This window comes from Hemitrygon akajei, chromosome 3 (assembly GCF_048418815.1).
Source record: "Hemitrygon akajei chromosome 3, sHemAka1.3, whole genome shotgun sequence".
Taxonomy (NCBI): Eukaryota; Metazoa; Chordata; class Chondrichthyes; order Myliobatiformes; family Dasyatidae; genus Hemitrygon; species Hemitrygon akajei.
Window position 1 is genome coordinate 187,578,775 of NC_133126.1, and position 17,242 is coordinate 187,596,016.

General features: G+C 43.4%; 1 protein-coding gene across 1 annotated transcript in view; it reads right to left on the minus strand.

The window, feature by feature from the left end:
• The window catches only part of clrn1 (clarin 1), a 41,346-nt gene extending 29,598 nt beyond the window's left edge, over nt 1-11,748 (minus strand). Inside the window, exon 1 of the mRNA XM_073038910.1 lies at nt 11,496-11,748. Coding sequence (XP_072895011.1) covers nt 11,496-11,748 — 253 coding nt within the window. The remainder of the gene's footprint in view (nt 1-11,495) is intronic.
• Nucleotides 11,749-17,242: the final 5,494 nt, after the last annotated feature.

Consider the following 17,242-nt stretch of genomic DNA (forward strand, 5'->3'; position numbering starts at 1 on the left):
GCTGCCATTCCACTTTAAATCTTCCTGATGACCTTACGACACACGTTGTGGAAGCTTTCTGTGTCCAAATTGGCCGGCTCAAAACGTTAGTGAGGCAACTCTGCTTCAGAACTCACAGACTGTAAATACCTTTGGGATGTTCTGGGAGGGATGCGAAAGCTGAAATCTCAATACAAGTCTTTATTTTTAAACAGGCCCCATCTGAACTCATTAGTAGTAGGGACACTACCACAGTGATTTGTGAAATCCTACACTTCATCTGTTTGTAGTTGTCTCAGAGAAATCTGCTTGTCAAAAATCCAACTGAACCTCCCCATTAATTATTTTAATGAACTCAACCTTATTCACAAGTCATGTCAGTCTCACCGAATGCCATTATGCAGATGGTGAGTATCTGGGCTGTATTTCAATCTGCGGATGAACACACACTATGAATGGCAAATCAGACAGAGCAATGGAGATGAAAGGAGGACAGGTCTAGCTGTTGATCACATGTATGTTGTTTTCTGCATATCTGCAATAAAGATGTACTGTTTCCTATACGGCTTATGTGAAATCTGTTTGAGAGAAATATTTTGAGAATCCAATTGAACTAGCACCGTGTATAAGCTGAGAATGTTAATAGATTACAGAACAAATAAGGGAGATTGCGATCTTCCCGTTCTTTATAAGTGAAACACCCACAAGCTATCTAATGTATATACATGTAAATGTATAATAAATGTCTTATTAACATATTATTAATGTTTGCTGCCGAAACTTTCCATCTTATGAATCCTATCATTTGTAACGAAACCAGCTTTAGTTGAAACAATAACCGCAAAATCTTTTTATGCAGCCACGAGAGATTACAGATGAAGATAAAGATTAGCTTTCGTTGTCATATGTACTTCGAAACATGCGTCGTTTGTGCCAAATCAGATCAGTAAAGACTGCGCTGGGGGCAGCCCAGCAAGAGTTGCAACGCCCCCAGAATCAACACAGCATGCCCACAACTTATTAACCCTAACCCGTACGTCTTTGGGATCTGGAGGAAACCCACGCAGTCACAGGGAGCACATACAAACTCCTCTCAGAGAATGACAGGAATCGAACCCTGATCAGTTATTGCTGTAAAGCGATTGTGCTAACCACTACACTACCATGCCGCCCCTTATAAACAAGTTTTATGTCGCAGTTATTGTGCGATAACAGCTCAGCATCTGCCCTCCGGTGCATCTGTGACTACGTAGTGTAGATCCCTGGATACTGATGGATATTCAGAGCTTGTACCTCTGATGATGCCATCCTGGGTTCCAGCTTAGAATGATGGCACAATGGAACATTAATTTTGAATTCTCTAATTCTGAATTAACATGCATGTATTACCTTAAAAAATGGTCGTTTTAAAGCCAGGAAATCACGTTTCCCAATGTGAAATGTCTCTGCTGCGGAAGATGAGGGAGGGTGGGAAGATGTACAAGACCATGTTAATCTGCTTTGCTTCATCCGCTTTTGAGATAAAATGATGGAGCCAATTTGGTATAAATTTAAATTGGTCTCAACTCAACATAAAGAAGATGTGTTAGAGGTGTTTCTAAACAGCTGAGGTATTCTGTCATGTTAGATGGGAGAGTTACAAATGCCAGGGATGTCCAGAATCTTGTTGGATGTTGTAATGGGAAATGGCATTATTTAGGAATAAAGGCAGCTTGATTTACTTGGCATTCTCCTGCCTTTGAGTTGGAGCATAAGACATTTTGTCCTGTGCAATACCTGAGTAATAAATACGAGGGGTGATTGATAAGTTTGTAGCCTAAGATAGAAGGAATCAATTTTCGAAAACCTAGCACATTTATTTTTCAACATAGTCCCTTCCTACATGTACACACTTAGTCCAGCGGTCATGGAGCATACAGGTCCCTTCTTTGTAGAAGTGGTCCACAGCAGGGGTGTTTGATAAGTTCGTGGCTGAAGGTAGCAGGAGGTGAGTTATTAACTTCAAACTTTCTGCATTATCACTCAAAGAGTTGAACTGCACGTGCATGTAACAAGAGCATCTTGGACCTCCAGGTGGTCCACAGCAGGGGTGTTTGATAAGTTTGTGGCCTAAGGTAGAAGGAGAAGAGTTATACAGCTCTCGTTACATGCACTTGCAGTTCAACTCTTTGAGTATAGGAGAAAAGAGGTCCTTCTGCAGCTGTACAGAGCCCTGGTGAGACCCCACCTGGAGTTTTGTGTTCAGTTTTGGTCTCCAAATTTGAGGAAGGACATTCTTGTTATTGAAGAAGTGCAGCGTAGGTTCACAAGGTTGATTCCCGGGATGGCGGGACTGTCATATGTTGAAAGATTGGAGCGACTGGGCTTGTATACACTGATTGAAACATATCAGAATCAGAATCAGACTTTAATCGCCAAGTACCATTGGACACGCTTGAGGCAGGAAACATGTTCCCGATGTTGGGTGAGTCCAGAACCAAAGGCCACAGTTTAAGAATAAGGGGTAGGCCATTTAGAACGGAGTTCAGGAAAAACTTTTTCACCCGGAGAGTTGTGGATCTATGGAATGCTCTGCCTCAGAAGGCAGTGGAGGCCAAATCTCTGGATGCATTCAAGAAAGAGTTAGATAGAGCTCTTATAGATAGCGGAGTGATGGGATATGGGGAGAAGGCAGGACAGAGTAGTGATTGTGGATGATCAGCCATGATCACATTGAATGGTGGTGCTGGCTCGAAGGGCCAAATGGCCTACTCCTGCACCTATTGTCTATTAATTGGGGAGGAACAGCACTGTCACAGACTTTATAAACACAGACCGTTACAACACAGTACAGGTCTTTTGGCCCATAGTGTGGTACTGACCTTCTAACATATTCTAACATTTCCCTCCCCCATAGCCCTCCATATTTAAATTATCCATGTGCCTATCTAAGATTTTCTTAAATACCCTTAATGTATCTGCCTTTACCACTACACCTGGCAGGGTGTTCCATGCATCCACTACTCCCTGTGTAAAGAAGTTACTTCTGACTTCTCTCCCTATACATTCCTCCAGTCACTTTAAAATATCCCCATGTACTGCACAGCCATTTCCATCCTGAGAAAAAGTTTTGGGCTGCCCACTCTATCCGTGCCTCTTATCATTTTATACACCTCTATCAAGTCACCTCTCATCCTCCTTTGCTCCAAAGAGAAAGGCCCTTGCTTGCCTAATCTATCCTCATAAGACATCGAAATCAAGTTTAATATTGGTAATATCACCCTCTAGTCGAAGCAGCATCTTGGTACCTTCTCTCAAACTTCCACATCCTTCCAATATTGAGATGACCAGAAGTGGACCGGATATTCCAAGTGTCTTCTAACCAGGTTTCAAACACACTTGGAATAAGAATTAAATTAAATCCAAGTCAAGTCTGTGGTTACAATAAAAGATAATACTGCTTTTACATTTACTGTTGTTTCAAGTGGACCTCCATCTTCCTGGAAGCCACTGTGGGAAAAGATTTACTGTTAGTCATCAGTTGCTATTTCGGAAACAGTCCAGTGCGTAAAATAAGGACTATCTTTTACTTAACTGACTATTATTCAAAGGCATCTGAGGATCTAATGCAGTGCTATATACAATCAGCCACCAGTTTATTAGGTACACTTGTACACCTGCTCGTTAATGCAAATATCTATTCAGCCAATCATGTGGCAATGACTCAGTACATAAAAGCATGCAGACATGGTCAAGAGGTTCAGTTGTTGTTCAGAGCAAACATCCGTATGGGGAAGCAACGTGATCTAAGTAACTTTGGCTGTGGAATGATTGTTGGTGCCAGATGGGGTGCTTTGAGTATCTCAGAAAGTGCTGATCTCCTAGGGTTTTCCACACACAACAGTCTCTAGACCAACGGTTCCCAACCTGGTGTTCATAGACCCCTTGGTTAATGGTAGGGATTCATGGTATAAAAAAGGTTGGGAACCCCTACTCTAGAGTTTACAGAGAATGGTGTGAGAAACAAAAATCATACAGTGTGTGTCAGCACCTTGTTAACGAGAGAGGTCACAGGGGAATGGCCAGACTGGTTCAAGCTGACAGGAAAGCAACAATAACTTAACTACCCACGTTACAACAAGGGTGTGCAAAAGAGCATCTCTGAATGCACATCACGTTGAACCTTGAAGTGGATGGGCTACAGCAGCAGAAGACCACGCTGAGTTCCAATCCTATCAGATACAGTGAGCACAGGCTCATCAAAACAGAACTGATGAAGGTGGGAAAGATATTGCCTGGTCTGATGGATGTCATTTTTAAAGCTGTGACATGCAGCTGGTATGGTCAGAATTTGCTGTAAAGATGAATCTATGTATCCACCCTGCCTTGTGCCTTGTGTCAATCGTTCATATTGGTGTTGGTGGTGTAATGCACGATGCTAGAATCACGGACTAGAATCTCTAAGGAATATTTCCAATGCCTTGATAAATCCAAGTCGCAAAGAATTCAGGCTGTTCTGGGGGCAAAGTGGGCCAAGTACTGGAAAGGGGTACCAAATAAAGTTGCCACTGAGTGTAAATGCGATAGTATTATCATTTGAAAATCTCTTCTAGAAATGCATCTTTACAACTGAAGTTTATAAAAAGAGTCATTTTTTGGTTAAAATGTGTTGTTCTTGATGTCTATATTTCGTTCTGGATGAAATAATTCAAAACATTCAGTCTGCACTAGCTCAGAATGATTGGACTAATCTGGACTGCATGCACGTGCCCTACATGACCCCACTGATTTCCTCTGGGACTGCAGTTAACCAATTCATAAATTTTGAGTGAAGCTTCTTGTTGATTGTAAACCATTGAGCTTACCCTAGGGACATGACTGTGGGCTGTAAATTCTGCATCTCATTTCTCTTACCCTTTATTGCCTGAAGCACTACATCACTCCAAAGGGAATAACTATCCCGGGTGATAGGAATTTTAATGACCCATGAACATTTGCTTGGCATGTTCAATGTAATTCAAAAGCCCATTTGGCTGCTTCAATTCATGGAAGTTTGTACTTTGTAAACCACCCCTTTCCTCAATTATTCTTCTAACTTAATGATGCAATATAGCAGCTGTCAATGGGACTTTTATTGAAAGCTGTTTTTATTCAAAGGAATTGTCCTTATTGATTGAGGAATTGCAAATTTGAATTGTTGAAGTAAGCACGTTAGGCAGCATCTCTGGAAAGGAATAAAGAGTTGACATTATGTATGTATATATCACCATATACCACGTTGAGATTCATTTTCTTGTAGGCATTTGCAGGAAAATAAAGAAATAGAACATGTAAAAACTATATATAAGCAAAGACTGACAATCGTCTAAAGTGCAAAGAAGATAATCATGCAAATAATAAATAAATAAATAATATTGAGAACATGAGTTGTAGGGTCTGTGAAAGTGTGTCTATAGATTGTGGAATCTGTTCAATGCTGAGGTGAGTAAAGTTATCCATGCTGGGTCAGGAGCCAGGTGGTTAAAGGGTAATAACTGGTCCTGAACCTGGTGGTGCGAGTCTTTCTGGGATGCGTAAGTGCAATGAAAAACTTACTTGCAGCAGCATCACAGGCACAAAGAATCAGAGGCACAACATTCACAAGAGCTAAAACACAAATTAAACATAAATTACACAAAACACTGCAGGAGAATTCAAAAGCCAAAGAGCCTTCGGTTTGCTTTCTATTCCCTCTGGTAAGAACCTTGTCTGAGTTCAACTCAGGAGAAGTTAGACCTTCCTTCTCTTCCTCGCCCTGTTAATGTTGTACTCAGGTTCCACTGGTAACCAACTGCTTTCATTCAGGCAACAGATTTCAGTTCTCAGCGGGCAAAAATTAGGATGCTCACGCTAACTTCAAACCCACCAGCACAGTAATGAAATGATCTTCATTTAATTTAAGCAATAATCTGAAGGAGGAACTCACCAGCCTCCACGGGGGAGACGAATGGCTTTCTCTCCACAGTTGCTGCTCAGCCCACTGAGTTCCTCCGGCAGGTTTTTTGTTGCTCCAGATTCAGCAACCTGTGTCTTTATTTAAACATGGAGTGTAGAAAACTATGATATAGTAGGCCCTATGGCCCACAATGTTTTGCCTAACTAATTATACCACAAGATCATAAGACATAGGAGCAGAATTAGGCTATTCAGCCCATCAAGTCAGCTCTGCCATTCCACCATGGCTGATTCATTATCTCTCTCAAACCTGTTCTCCTGCCTTCTCTCCATAACCTTTGATGCCCTGACTAATCAGAATCAGGTTTAATATCACCAGCATACATTGTTTTCTGGCAGCAGTACAATGCAATGCATAGTAATCAAAGCTATAAATTACAATAAGAAGCATATATTAAAAATAAATAAGTAGTGCAAAAAGAGAGGGAAAATAAATGCTGAGAAAGCGTTCATGGGTTCATTGTCCATTCAGAAATCTGATGGCAGAGGGGAACAAGCCTTTCCTGAAACACTGAGCGTGTCTCTTCAGGTTCCTGCATCTTCTCCTTGATGAGAAGAGAGCATGTCCTGGGTGTTGAGTGCCTTTAGAGATGGATGTCGCTTTATTGAATCATTGTTTTTTGAAGATATCCTGAATGCTGGGGAGGCTGGTACCCATGATGAAAATGGCTGTGTTTACAACTTTCTGCAGCTTTTTCCGATCCTGTGCAGTGACCCTCCATACCAGATGGTGACACAACCACTTAGAATGCTCTCCATGGTACATCTGTACAAATTTGCGAGTGCCTTTGGTGACCTACTAATTCTTCTCAGTCTCCTAATGAAATATAGACCCTCTCGTGCCTTCTTTGTAATTGCATCAATATGTTGGGCCCAGCAGAGATCTTCATAAATGTTGACATCCAGGAGCTTGAAATGCTCACTTTCTACTTCTGATCCCTGATGAACACTGGTGTGTTCCCTTGACTTTCCCGTCCTGAAGTTCACAATCAATTCCTTCGTCTTACTGATGTTGAGTGCAAGTTGATGTTACAGAAACACACATCTATCTCACTCCTGTATGCCTCCTCATCACCGTCTGAAATTCTGCCAACAATATTGTGTTATTGGCAAATTTATGGACAGTTTTTGAGCTGTGCCTAACCACAAAATCGTGGATGCAGAGAGAGTAGAGCAGTGGGCCAGTGTTTATCGTTAGCAAGGAGATGTTATTTCTGGAGCTTTTTGATTAGAATTGAGCGTATGATAGTGTTGAACACTGAGCTACAATCAATAAACAGCAGTCTATCATAAGTATTTCTAGTGTCCAGGTGATCCGAGGCTGAGTGAAGAGCCAGTGAGTTTGCGCCCAATAGGCAAATTGCAGTGGGTCCAGGGCCTTGCTTAGACAGCAAGTGGATTCTAGCCATGACAAAGCTCTCAAAGGTCTTTATCACAGTAGATATAACCATATAACATATAATCACATGACAATTACAGCACAGAAACAGGCCATCTCGGCCCTTCCAGTCCGTGCCGAACGCTTACTCTCACCTAGTCCCACCGACTTGCACTCAGCCCATAACCCTCCATTCCTTTCCTGTCCATATACCTATCCAATTTTACTTTAAATGACAATACCGAACCTGTCTCTACCACTTCTACTGGAAGCTCGTTCTACACAGCTGCCACTCTCTGAGTAAAGAAGTTCCCCCTCGTGTTACCCTTAAACTTTTGCCCCCTAACTCTCAACTCATGTCCTCTTGTTTGAATCTCCCCTACTCTCAATGGAAAAAGCCTATCCATATCAACTCTATCTATCCCCCTCATAATTTTAAATACCTCTATCAAGTCCCCCCTCAACCTTCTATGCTCCAAAAAATAAAGACCTGACTTGTTCAACCTTTCTCTGTAACTTGGGCGCTGAAACCTAGGTAACATCCTAGTAAATCTCCTCTGTACTCTCTCTATTTTGTTGACATCTTTCCTATAATTCGGTGACCAGAACTGTACACAATACTCCAAATTTGGCCTCACCAACGCCTTGTACAATTTTAACATTACATCCCAACTCCTATACTCAATGCTCTGATTTATAAAGGCTAGCATTCCAAAAGCTTTCTTCACCACCATATCCACATGAGATTCCACCTTCAGGGAACTATGCACCATTATTCCTAGATCACTCTGTTCTACTGCATTCCTCAATGCCCTATCATTTACCATGTATGTCCTATTTTGATTAGTCCACCCAAATGTAGCACCTCACACTTATCAGCATTAAACTCCATCTGCCATCTTTCAGACCACTCTTCTAACTGGCCTAAATCTCTCTGCAAGCTTTGAAAACCTACTTAATTATCCACAACGCCACCGATCTTAGTATCATCTGCAAACAATCTACAAGTTTGTACTTTCTAATCCAATTTACCACCCCATCATCCAGATCATTAATGTAAATGACAAACAACATTGGACCCAGTACAGATCGCTGAGGCACACCACTAGTCACCGGCCTCCAACCTGACAAACAGTTATCCACCATTACTCTCTGGCATCTCCCATCCAGCCACTGTTGAATCCATTTTACTACTTCAATATTAATACCTAACGATTGAACATTCCTGACTAACCTTCCATGCGGAACCTTGTCAAAGGCCTTACTGAAGTCCACATAGACAACACCCACTGCTTTACCCCCATCAACTTCCCTAGTAACCTCTTCAAAAAATTCAATAAGATTTGTCAAACGTGACCTTCCACGCACAAATCCATGTGAGTGCTACTTGGTGATAGTTGTGAGGCAGCTCACCCTGCTCTCCTCAGGCCCCGGTATGATTGTTGCCCTTTTGAAGCAGGTAGCAACCTCCAGCTGCAGCAGTGAGAGATTTAAAATTTGGATCATTAGGTTTTCCTTTGCAGGACGTAATCGTCTGCAACCCCTGCCAGAGCTGACGTTAATCTGATTCCAACTCCAACCTCAATCGGAATTGTCTTTTTGCACTTAAGGTAGCCTTCCATTGGTTGTACCTGGACATCTTGTATAATTCTGGATCACCGGACTTGAATTCCATATATCTAGCACTCAGCAGACTACTAATTTCTTGATCCATCCATGGCTTTTCGTTTGTCTGTAATCTTCTTGAAGGTACACATTCATACACACAGGTCTGGTGAAGTCGGTGACAACTACAGTGTATTTGTTCAGATTCAAAGGTGATTCCATGAATATTGCCCACTCCAGTCACTCAAAGCAGTACTGAAATCACCCCTCCACCTCTCTTGTCCAAATCTTCTTGGTCATCTCCACTGGTGCAGTGGTCTAGTCTTTGCCGAAAAGCCGGGAGAAGTCCAGCCAGATGATCGGACTTTCCAAAGCGTGGGTGTGAGTTGGCATGGTAAGCGTTCTTGATGGTGGTGTAACAGAATTCAGGGGTGTTGGTTCCTCCAGCTCCACAGGTGATATGCTGGTGGTAATTGTTCCGAGGCTTCTTCAAGCCGGCCTGGTTGAGATCCCAGGGAAGGCATCAGGGTACGCTACTTAATGCTTGCTGGTTATGGAGCTGAGCTCCTCAGTGCCTGCCTGACATTGGCCTGAAGTGGAAAGTACACTGCAGGACGATGGCAGAAAACTCCCTCAGCAAATAAAAATGACAGCATTTGACTGCTAGGTGTACCAGGTCAAGTGAGCAGGACCGAGACAGAATCACCACATCTGTGTCCCACGATGAGTTAATTATAAAGCATACACCACCCGTTCTGACTTTAAAAGACTGAGCTGTGAATGGTGGAGCCATTGGACTGCAGCTCTGTGTCCGAAACGGCGGGGATAGCCATGTTTCCGTAAAACAAAGTACACAGCAGGACTTTTCCAATCCTGGTGAAGAGTCTCGGTGTAAACTGCTGACTGTTTATTCCTCTCCATTGATGCTGCCTGACCTGTTGAGAACCTCCAGCATTTTGTGCACGTTGCTCTGAATTTCCAGCATCTCCAGAATCTCTTGTGTTTACAGTTATCTCCAATCCAGTTTAAGGTCATATGCACAAGGAGAGTGTACAAACCAAGTAAAATCTGCAGCAGCATTCACAGACACAACACATGGAATATAAAGTATACCTACATTTGAAATGCAGTGAAGAGAGTGAAAAAAGGGTTGTGCACAAGCAAGACCTTAGTACGAAAGAAGACACAATCAGAGACAGGTCTATGGTAGTGCGAGAGATAATGCATGGTATTACATTGATGAGGTCGAGTTAGGGTTGTTCTGGTCGGTTTAAGACCAGAATTCTACTGCAGGAGCAGAATTAGGCTATTTGACCCATTGTCTATTCTGGCTTTCGATCATAGCTCATGGCTGATTTATTTTCCCTCTCATCCCTATTCATTTGCCTTCTTCCCATAGCCTTTGACACCTTGACTAATTAAGAACCGATCAACCTCTGCTTTAAAAGTACCCAAAGTCTTGGCGCATCTGTGGCAATCAATTCCACAGATTCACCACTGTCCGGCTAAAAAAAATTCTTCCTCATTTCTGAAAAAAGAGATGTTCTTTCATTCTGAGGCTGTGCCCTCTGGGCCCGGACTCCCTCACTACAGGAAACATCCTCTCCAGGTCCACTCTATCTCAGCCTTCCAATATACCTTCATTCTTTTTAAGCTAGTAATTAAATGCCTGACTAATTCCTTCTGACTCCGCAAGGTCCATATCCCTCCATCCTCTGCACGTTTGTACACCCATTTAAGAGCCTCTTAAGCACCTTTGATCCTTCCACCTCCACTACCACGCATGGCAGCGTGTTCATGCACCCATCACGCTGTGTAAAAAAAACTTTCTCACATATCTCCTTTGAATTTACATCACCGTCACCTTAAATGCACACCCTTTGGAGTTAGGCATTTAAACAGATCTTTTATATTCATCCCTAAAGAAATCGCCCTGACGCATCGTATTTTGCATTTTGTGTCTGCACCCTTCTCGACGAAAGATATTCCAAGACTGATCATTACACTTAATAAGAGTTGAGTATTTTTAATATTTTCAGAATCAGAATCAATTTTAATATTTCTGGCATATGTTGTAAAATTAGTTGTTTTCGTCAGCACTACAGTGCAACACATCATAAAAAACTTACAAATTACAATAAATGTATATTCTTTATCCCATTTTGCTATTCGTTGCTATGTATTTATATTTGCATTTGCACAGTTAGTTGTCCCCTGCACTCGGGTTGATCTTTCATTGATCCTGTTATAGTTACTATTATATAGATTTGCTGAGTATGCCCGCAGGAGAATGAATCTCAGGGCTGGAAATGGTGACATATATATTCTGCTAGTATAATTTACTTTGAACTATTTTATATATAAATAATGGGAATTGCCGCGCTTTCCCCCATTGAAAACTGCAGAGAAATATTTTCTCTAAATAGTAACATTAAGAGATCCACAGATGTTCAATTTTTGTGATATATACTAAAACACTTCTGTGCTAAGACAATTGTCAAATAAGATAGAGGATGGAATTTGCCCCGTTGCCAGGGCGATTGCTGCCGTATATACTCACAGGTGATTTGGAAGCTTCTTCCGCCGAGGCCACATTGTCGGAGCCTCTGTCCGTGGAAAATCCCATACCGGATGGCCCCGATGAATTTGTGCAGTTCTGTTCCCGAGGCATTGACCAGTTGCACTCCGGTCCTGCACAACAGGGAGCCTTCGACCCAGAAGTGAGTCCCAAGCGCCACTAGTGCAGTCAAAGCAGAGGCAAAGCTCAACAGAGCCCCCCCGCAGAAAATCACCCTCTTTTGTCTGTTGGCCATCCTTCCCCTCGTTTGAAAACTTCCTGACTTGCTGTCTCGCACTAAACCGCGGCTTCCAGTCCCCTTCTGTCACTGGAAGTGCATTTTTGGGACACAGTATTTCCAGTCACTTTGGAAAGGGAGAGAGGATGGTTAACCAATTAAACACTCCAGATGAATAGAGCAAAACTGTTGTTCCTGTGCCTGGATAAAAGCTTCCAAAAGCAGTTGCAGTCGCTAATTGCCCACAAGAAATTGCGACGGTCACAGGGGAACAACAAAAGGGTTTCAGCTTTCATCGAGAAACCTCTCTCATGTAATGTGATAATATCTCTTCAGTCCTGCCCCCTGCCTGTCCTAGTTCGTTTTTAATGTGATTGGACCAATGACCCAGAATAAAGAGCTTTCCTCATTCCCACTAGAGTCCTTCTGAATTTAATCTATATCCTGCAAAGATGGAGACCCGGGTTGCAAGAGTTGCTTGTTTAAAAAAAAAGTCTTATTTAGAATCTCATTTCCAAAATAGATCAGTACTATTGTTTCTGCAGTTACTGGTTTACTTGGCGTCATTATTGTCATGTGAACCAAATACAGTGAAAGCTTTGCATGATGTCCATACAGACCATTTCATCACATCAGTACATCGAGGTTGTGCAAGGGAAAACAATAACAGAATGCAGAACAATATCCAATCAGCCAGCCATGTGGCAGCAACTCAAAATACATAAAAGCATGCAGACATGGTCAGGAGGTTCCGTTGCTGTTCAGACCAAACATTGATGGAGGTGGTGGGAGGGGTGGGGGGGGTGGAGAGATGTGATCTAAGTGACTTTGATTGTGGAATGATTATCGGTGCCAGATAGGGTGGTTTGAGTACATCAGAAACTGCTGGGACTTTCATGCACTACCGACTTCGGAATTTATAAGGAATGGTGTAAAAAAACAAAAAAAAAAATCCAGAGAGTGACATTTCTGTAGGTGGAACCGCCTTGTTAATGAGAGAGGTCAGAGGAGAATGACCGGACTGGTTCAAACTGCGTTGTAAAGTGTTATACTGACCCTTATGCTACCATGCTGCCAGGTAGCACTGAGTAAAGTTAAACTAAATCGCCTAGTTTAACTGTTTCTAGGCTCTTGATTAGTAACGACATCAAAGATTACAGAGAGAGCAGGCAGGAAAATTGGGTTAGGAGACCATAGACCACAGAACATAAAACCATAAGACATAGAAGCAGAATTAAGCCATTTCGTCCATCAAGTCTGCTCTGCCATTCCATCATGGCTAATTTATTATCCCTCTCAATCCCATTCTCCTGCCTTCTCCCTGTAACCTATTAACACCCTTACTATTCCAGTACCTATCTTCCACCATTTAAAATATACCCAATGTCTTGGCCTTCAGTCCGTGACAATGAATTCCACAGATTCACCACCCTCTGTCATGGTGCAGATTGGTTCCCTTTTAAATTTAGTTAGGTTGCGATCCGGACCATTGACTCTTTGTTCCCGTCTAATTCCATTTCACGTGTCCCTTGAGCTTGGCAATCGAGGTAATCTACCCTCAACCCGAACCGGCAGCTTGTAATCCCCTGGCTTTAGCCGTTCGGGGCGAGAGTGTTAAGAAACCTTCACAAGTTGCCACAGCCACGACAAGCCAGAGTGATTCAGCCCGCATCGGAGTACCAGCAATTCACCTTCTGTCCCCAGAGTGACCCAGCCCGCATCGGAGTACCAGCAATTCACCTTCCGTCACCAGAGTGACCCAGCCCGCATCGGAGTACCAGCAATTCACCTTCCATCACCAGAGTGATCCAGCCCGCATCGGAGTACCAGCAATTCACCTTCCATCACCAGAGTGATCCAGCTCGCATCGGAGTACCAGCAATTCACCTTCCGTCGCCAGAGTGATCCAGCCCGCATCGGAGTACCAGCAATTCACCTTCCATCACCAGAGTGATCCAGCTCGCATCGGAGTACCAGCAATTCACCTTCCGTCGCCAGAGTGACCCAGCCCACATTGGAGTACCAGCAATTCACCTTCCATCACCAGAGTGATCCAGCCCACATCGGAGTACCAGCAATTCACCTTCCTTCGCCAGAGTGGGTCCGGGCAAGGTCAATCTGCCAGGGGTGAGTTGAAGGCGGAGTCCTGGCTTGACGGTCATGCCCCTTGTCCATGTCTACCCCTCGAAGAGTCCCGGCTCGGTGCCTGAGTTGAAGGCGGAGTCCTGGTTTGATATTCGTTCCCATTGTCTGTGTCTACCCCTCGAAGGAGAGACCCGGCTTGGTGCCTGAGTAGAAGGCGGAGTCCTGGTTCGATGTTCATGCCCATTGTCTGTGTCTACCCCTCGAAGAAGAGACCCGGCTTGGTGCCTGAGTGGAAGGTGGAGTCCTGGTTCGATGTTCATGTGGAAACATTTCAATGATGGGGCAAGTGAAGTTGAGTGAAGTAATCCCCTTTGGTTCAAGACCTTGATGGTTGAGGGGTAATAACTGTTCCTGAACCTGGTAGTGTGAGCCTCAGCAGTGAAAGGAGAGCATAGCTTAGGTAGTGGGGGTTCCTGATGAGTTTTGCAAGATGGCAGCAGTGAACCACGGTGATATTTTGAGGGCTATGTACAATACTTTAAAAATTTCTCTGTGAAAAAATTGGATTAACAGTGGATCAATAATAACATCTCCCCCTCACTGGAAATCAAAACTATTGCACCTCAAAGATGCGTTCTCAGGCTATTGCTCTACTCTCTCTACACTCATTTACTGTGTGGCCAGGCACAGCTCAAATACCATCTATAAATTTGCAAATGCCGTCACTACTGTTGGCAGAATCTCAGATGATGATGAGGAGGTATACAAGAGTGGGATAGATCAGCTGGTTGAATGATGCCACAACAACAACCTTGCACTCAACGTCAATAAGACCAAGGAATTGACTGTTGGGGAAGGGGAAGGTGAGGAAAACACACCAGTTTTCATCGAGGGATCAGCAGTGGAAAGGGTGAGCAGTTCCAAGTTGTCCCAAGCAGAAGCCCTGGATAAACAATAAGATTCACAATCTGCTGAGGGCCAGATCAGAGGCATTCAAGACTGGTGACCAAGAAAGTTGCAAGAGGTCCAGCTAGGATCTACGGAAAGCCATCTCACAGGTGAAGTGGTAATTTCCAGATTAAACTTGAATCAATGAAGGTTGCTCAATATTTGTGGCAGGGCTCGAATACTCTTATAAAGTTAAATCAAGAGACATAGGTGACAACAGGGCTTTGCTTCCAGATAAGTTCAACGCCTTCTATGCTTGCTTTGACCATAAAAACTTGGAGGAACCATCACGATCTCCCAAAGCTCTCTATGATCCTGAGATCTCAGTCTCTGAGGCTGAAGTGAGCAGCCTTGAGAAGGTCTTTGTATTTGCTCAGCTAACTAGTCTTTTGCAGACTAGCTGAACTCTCACGTTGATGTGGTCTTTTATTGATTCTATTGCGGATATTATTCTATTATGGACTTGTTGAGTACGCCTGCAGAAAATGAATCTCAGGGTTCTATGTGGTGGCAAATATGTACTTTAATAATAAATTTTCTCTGAACTTTGAAGTTCCTGGGTGTCAACATCTCTGAGAATCTATCCTGGGCCCAACATATTGATGCAATTATTAGGAAGGCACAATAGTAGCTATACTTCATTAGGGGATTGAGTAGAATTGGTGTGTCACCAAAGATTCTCACCAAATCAACTTTCTACAGATGTACTGTGTACTAATTGGTTGCATCATTGTCCGGTATGGAAGAGCCACAGGATCAAAAGAAGCTGCGGAAAGTTGTAAACTCAGCCAGCTCCATCAAGTCAGAAAAGGTGTCAATGTTTAAACAAACATTTCACAGGAATAGGAGGTAACCGGATAAGACAGAAAGCCTGGATGGAAAGTGTGGAGAGGAAACAGATCTCTCTGATTTCTATCCTGGGGAGGCATTTATACTCTGCATAAAACAAACAAAAATATCTTGTAGTGTTACTGTGTTATTACAGAGGCTGTGCCACTGTACATCCTTCAGCAGGTGAATCTGTGACTTCTTCCTTGGGAGACCCCAGTGTTATGTACCCGTGACACGTGACAGTTGTTGAAGCTGTACTGGACTTGAGGTAATGGTCTTGTTGTGGTGGAGTGACGTCATTTTCCCTGCCAGTAGAGGTCATGTGACAGGTTTTTTTTTACAGGGTATAAAAGGAGGACCCCTCCCTGTGAGAAGGGGCAGTTCGTGGCTGGATTTGCCATGTTGACTTCATGCCACTGCGTGATTTAATGTTATGACGCAGTTTAGTTGAAAGATGAAGTTTTATTTAATGCCTAAAGTTTAAAAGGTCATTGCCAGCAGTTTCTTTATAATACTGCTAGTTGAGAATCAGTGGAGAGTGAAGATCAGAGTTCGGGAGTTAAAAGATCGAGGAGAATCGATTTCGACGGTGAAACAGGTTCGACCTTGTTTGATCCTCATTCGGAAGGAATTCGTTGACTGTACTCGTGTTAATCCCTGTGAAATAGCAGAAAGGATTGAGTACAGTGTTGTAAAGGAAAGGTCAGTGCCTTTTAGCCGTTACATTTTAGCTGGGAGAACCACTACAGCGCATCTTCAACATGAGCCTGGAGCAGAGAAGAGTACCCAGACAGTGGAAAACATCCTGTATTGTCCCGGTACCGAAGAAACCACAACCAAAGGAGTTGAATGACTTCAGACCTGTTGCCTTGACGTCGCACGTGATGAAGACCATGGAGCGGCTGATAATACAGAATCTGAGGCCACAAACCAGGCACGCCCGGGATCCTCTTCAGTTTGCGTATAAGGAGGAGGTGGGAGTGGAGGATGCTATCACGTATTTGCTGCACAAATCACTCTCTCACCTAGAGGGGGTCAGTTGTGCTGTGAGGATTACATTCCTTGACTTCTCTAGTGCCTTTAACACCATCCAGCCCAAGATCTTAAGGCACAAACTAACGGAGATGGGAGTAGACTCTCACATGGTGGATTGGATAGTGGACTACTTGACAGATAGACCTCAGTATGTGCGGTTGGGAGACTGTAGGTCTGACACGGTGGTCAGCAGCACAGGGGCGCCGCAGGGAACCGTACTCTCTCCGGTCCTGTTCACCCTGTACACATCAGACTTCCAATATAACTCGGAGTCCTGCCATGTGCAGAAGTTCGCTGATGACACGGCCATAGTGGGGTGTGTCAGGAATGGACAGGAGGAGGAGTATAGGAAACTGATACAGGACTTTGTGATATGGTGCAACTCAAACTACCTGCGTCTCAATATCACCAAGACCAAGGAGATGGTGGTGGACTTTAGGAGATCTAGGCCTCATATGGAGCCAGTGATCATTAATGGAGAATGTGTGGAGCAGGTTAAGACCTACAAGTATCTGGGAGTACAGTTAGACGAGAAGCTAGACTGGACTGCCAACACAGATGCCTTGTGCAGGAAGGCACAGAGTCGACTGTACTTCCTAAGAAGGTTGGCGTC